This window comes from Pteropus alecto, unplaced genomic scaffold (assembly GCF_000325575.1).
Source record: "Pteropus alecto unplaced genomic scaffold, ASM32557v1 scaffold102, whole genome shotgun sequence".
NCBI lineage: Eukaryota > Metazoa > Chordata > Mammalia > Chiroptera > Pteropodidae > Pteropus > Pteropus alecto.
This window is the reverse complement of record NW_006432224.1, coordinates 1,821,677-1,823,679: the sequence shown is the minus strand read 5'-3', so window position 1 is coordinate 1,823,679 and position 2,003 is coordinate 1,821,677. Positions and strand designations below refer to the sequence as shown.

General features: G+C 61.1%; 1 protein-coding gene across 1 annotated transcript in view; it reads right to left on the bottom strand.

The window, feature by feature from the left end:
* LOC107195332 overlaps positions 1 to 1,656 on the bottom strand; it is a 51,900-nt gene extending 50,244 nt beyond the window's left edge. Inside the window, exon 1 of the mRNA XM_025043522.1 lies at positions 1,521 to 1,656. Coding sequence (XP_024899290.1) covers positions 1,521 to 1,656 — 136 coding nt within the window. The remainder of the gene's footprint in view (positions 1 to 1,520) is intronic.
* Between the last annotated feature and the right edge of the window lie 347 nt (positions 1,657 to 2,003).

Below are 2,003 nucleotides of genomic sequence, written 5' to 3'. Positions count from 1 at the left end.
AGGCGGGGTGCGGGGGCCACCGTGCTTCCCCTCACGCCTCTCAGAGTGTCGCAGAGAACCGCTGAGCTTCTTACCTCCGGGCTCAGTACCCAAGCTCCAGCAGGCAGCTGAGTCCGCCAGCACCCTCGCCCCACGGTGGTCCCTAAGCAATGGGCGGCTGTGCTGGGATCGGGGGACAGACACGGCGGCAAGGGAGGGTGATTAGACCGGAGTGGGGGGGACCAGGACAGCACAGGAGTCCCCAGAGATGAGCCGGCACCTGGCCCTTCCCCGCGCCCCAGGAAGCAAAGAGCCAGCAGGCTGTCACGAAGGACAGTCAAACAGGAGGAAGGAAGCCATCGAGACCGCGACGCGACTGACGATCCAGCAAAACGAAGCGATGGTGGCTGCGTCATCGCACGTCTGTCAGAACCCACAGAATGTAACTGACGAAGACGAGCCTGATCCCCATTTGGTCGATAATAATAAATCCATATCGGCTCATCGACGGTAACGGATGCACAGCACGGAGGTGAGATGTTAACGGGGGGCCGGGGAGGGTCGTGGGGGGCCAATGGAAACTCTGAAACTTCGGCTCGACTCTTCTATAAACCTTAAGCCGCTGAAAAATTAAACCTATTAATTTAAAAAAATACGGGCGCTGCTCTTCAGAGAGCAGAAAGTAAGACGGATGTGATTGAGGAGCTGCCCAGCAAACTGGAAGATGGAGCCAAGGGATTCTCCCAGAATGCAGTGTGAACAGACCCCGGGCAGCGGCCTTGGAGGACAGCTTCCCCTGACTTCAGGGACTGGCCCCAGGCTCCAGAAACATCCTTCCCACGCGCCCCCACCACAGTCTCCCTCTTTCTAAGTTGAGGGACATTAGTAAAGCCTCGGGATTTTGTCTCCCACCTTCTACCCCGGGGGCTGCGTTTTTATGGGTGGGGAGGGGCCAGGAGACAGCGCAGGGACCTTAGAAGCCATGGCAGCTTTTGCCCGGGTCCTCAGCCTCTCCAGGCTGCCCCGTGTCACGTTTCCTGCCCGAGGGAGTGCGGCTCTTTATCTGGCCATTGAACTGAATTTTTGCTGGTTTTCTCCTTTTCAAAAAAAATTCTTTCTTTAGGAAGAGTCGCAATGAAGCCTTCCAGAAAAGCCATTCAGCATTCTCTATTAAACATTTAAATTTGTGCATCCTCGTGCAGGATGGCGCTTCCGCAAGGGCCGCGTATCCACGAAATGACGACGTCTGTGTGAGGCTTTTCCAAACCTGGAAGCAGCCCGTGTGCCCATAAACAGGGGAACGGGGGCGTCCGCCCGCTGTGGTTCTCGGAGGCGTGTTTAAGGGGCGGGACAATACACCCCGATGGAGGGAACGCTTCGAGGCCTCCCGTCGCGTGGCAATGGCGAGTTGGCCGGGGCGCGCGTGGGGTCCCCGGGGACAGACACGTCGTGCGCTGGAAAACGTGCATCGCGCCCGCAAGTCCGCGGACAGGCAGAGGCACGCAGAAGGGGCCGGAGGGCTCCCGCCAAACGCCTGTCACCAGCTTCCTCCGGGGGCAGGGTGCAAACAGAGGCCGGGGCCGGGGGGGAGGGGGGCCTCGCTGTCACCTGCAGATCAAATACGGACGTGCCGCTCGGGTCCTTGACCAAAGCGCGTTTGTCATTCCCCAGCCGCATCGCGGAACTCTGGGTCTGCGCCCCTGAGGATGGCACATTCCGGTGGGGACCCGTCGGCACAAACCACCTCCGGAGCAGGGCGGGCCCCCCGCGGCCTCTGCCCCCAGTCGGGGGGACAGCGAAGACGCACGGCGGGCAAGTCCAGAGGGGACGCGGACACGAAGGGAGGTGACCCCGGAGAGGGAGGGGCCGGGAACCGGGACCGGGGACCAGGACCAGGGACCAGGTGCGCTGGGGCGGCGCAGACTCTGGGCGCTAATTTGGGAGGAAACCGAAGAATTCAGTTGCACTCACCAAGCGGCTCACGTGCAAGTGCCCGTGCTGGGTGCGTGGTGCGTGCGTGGTGT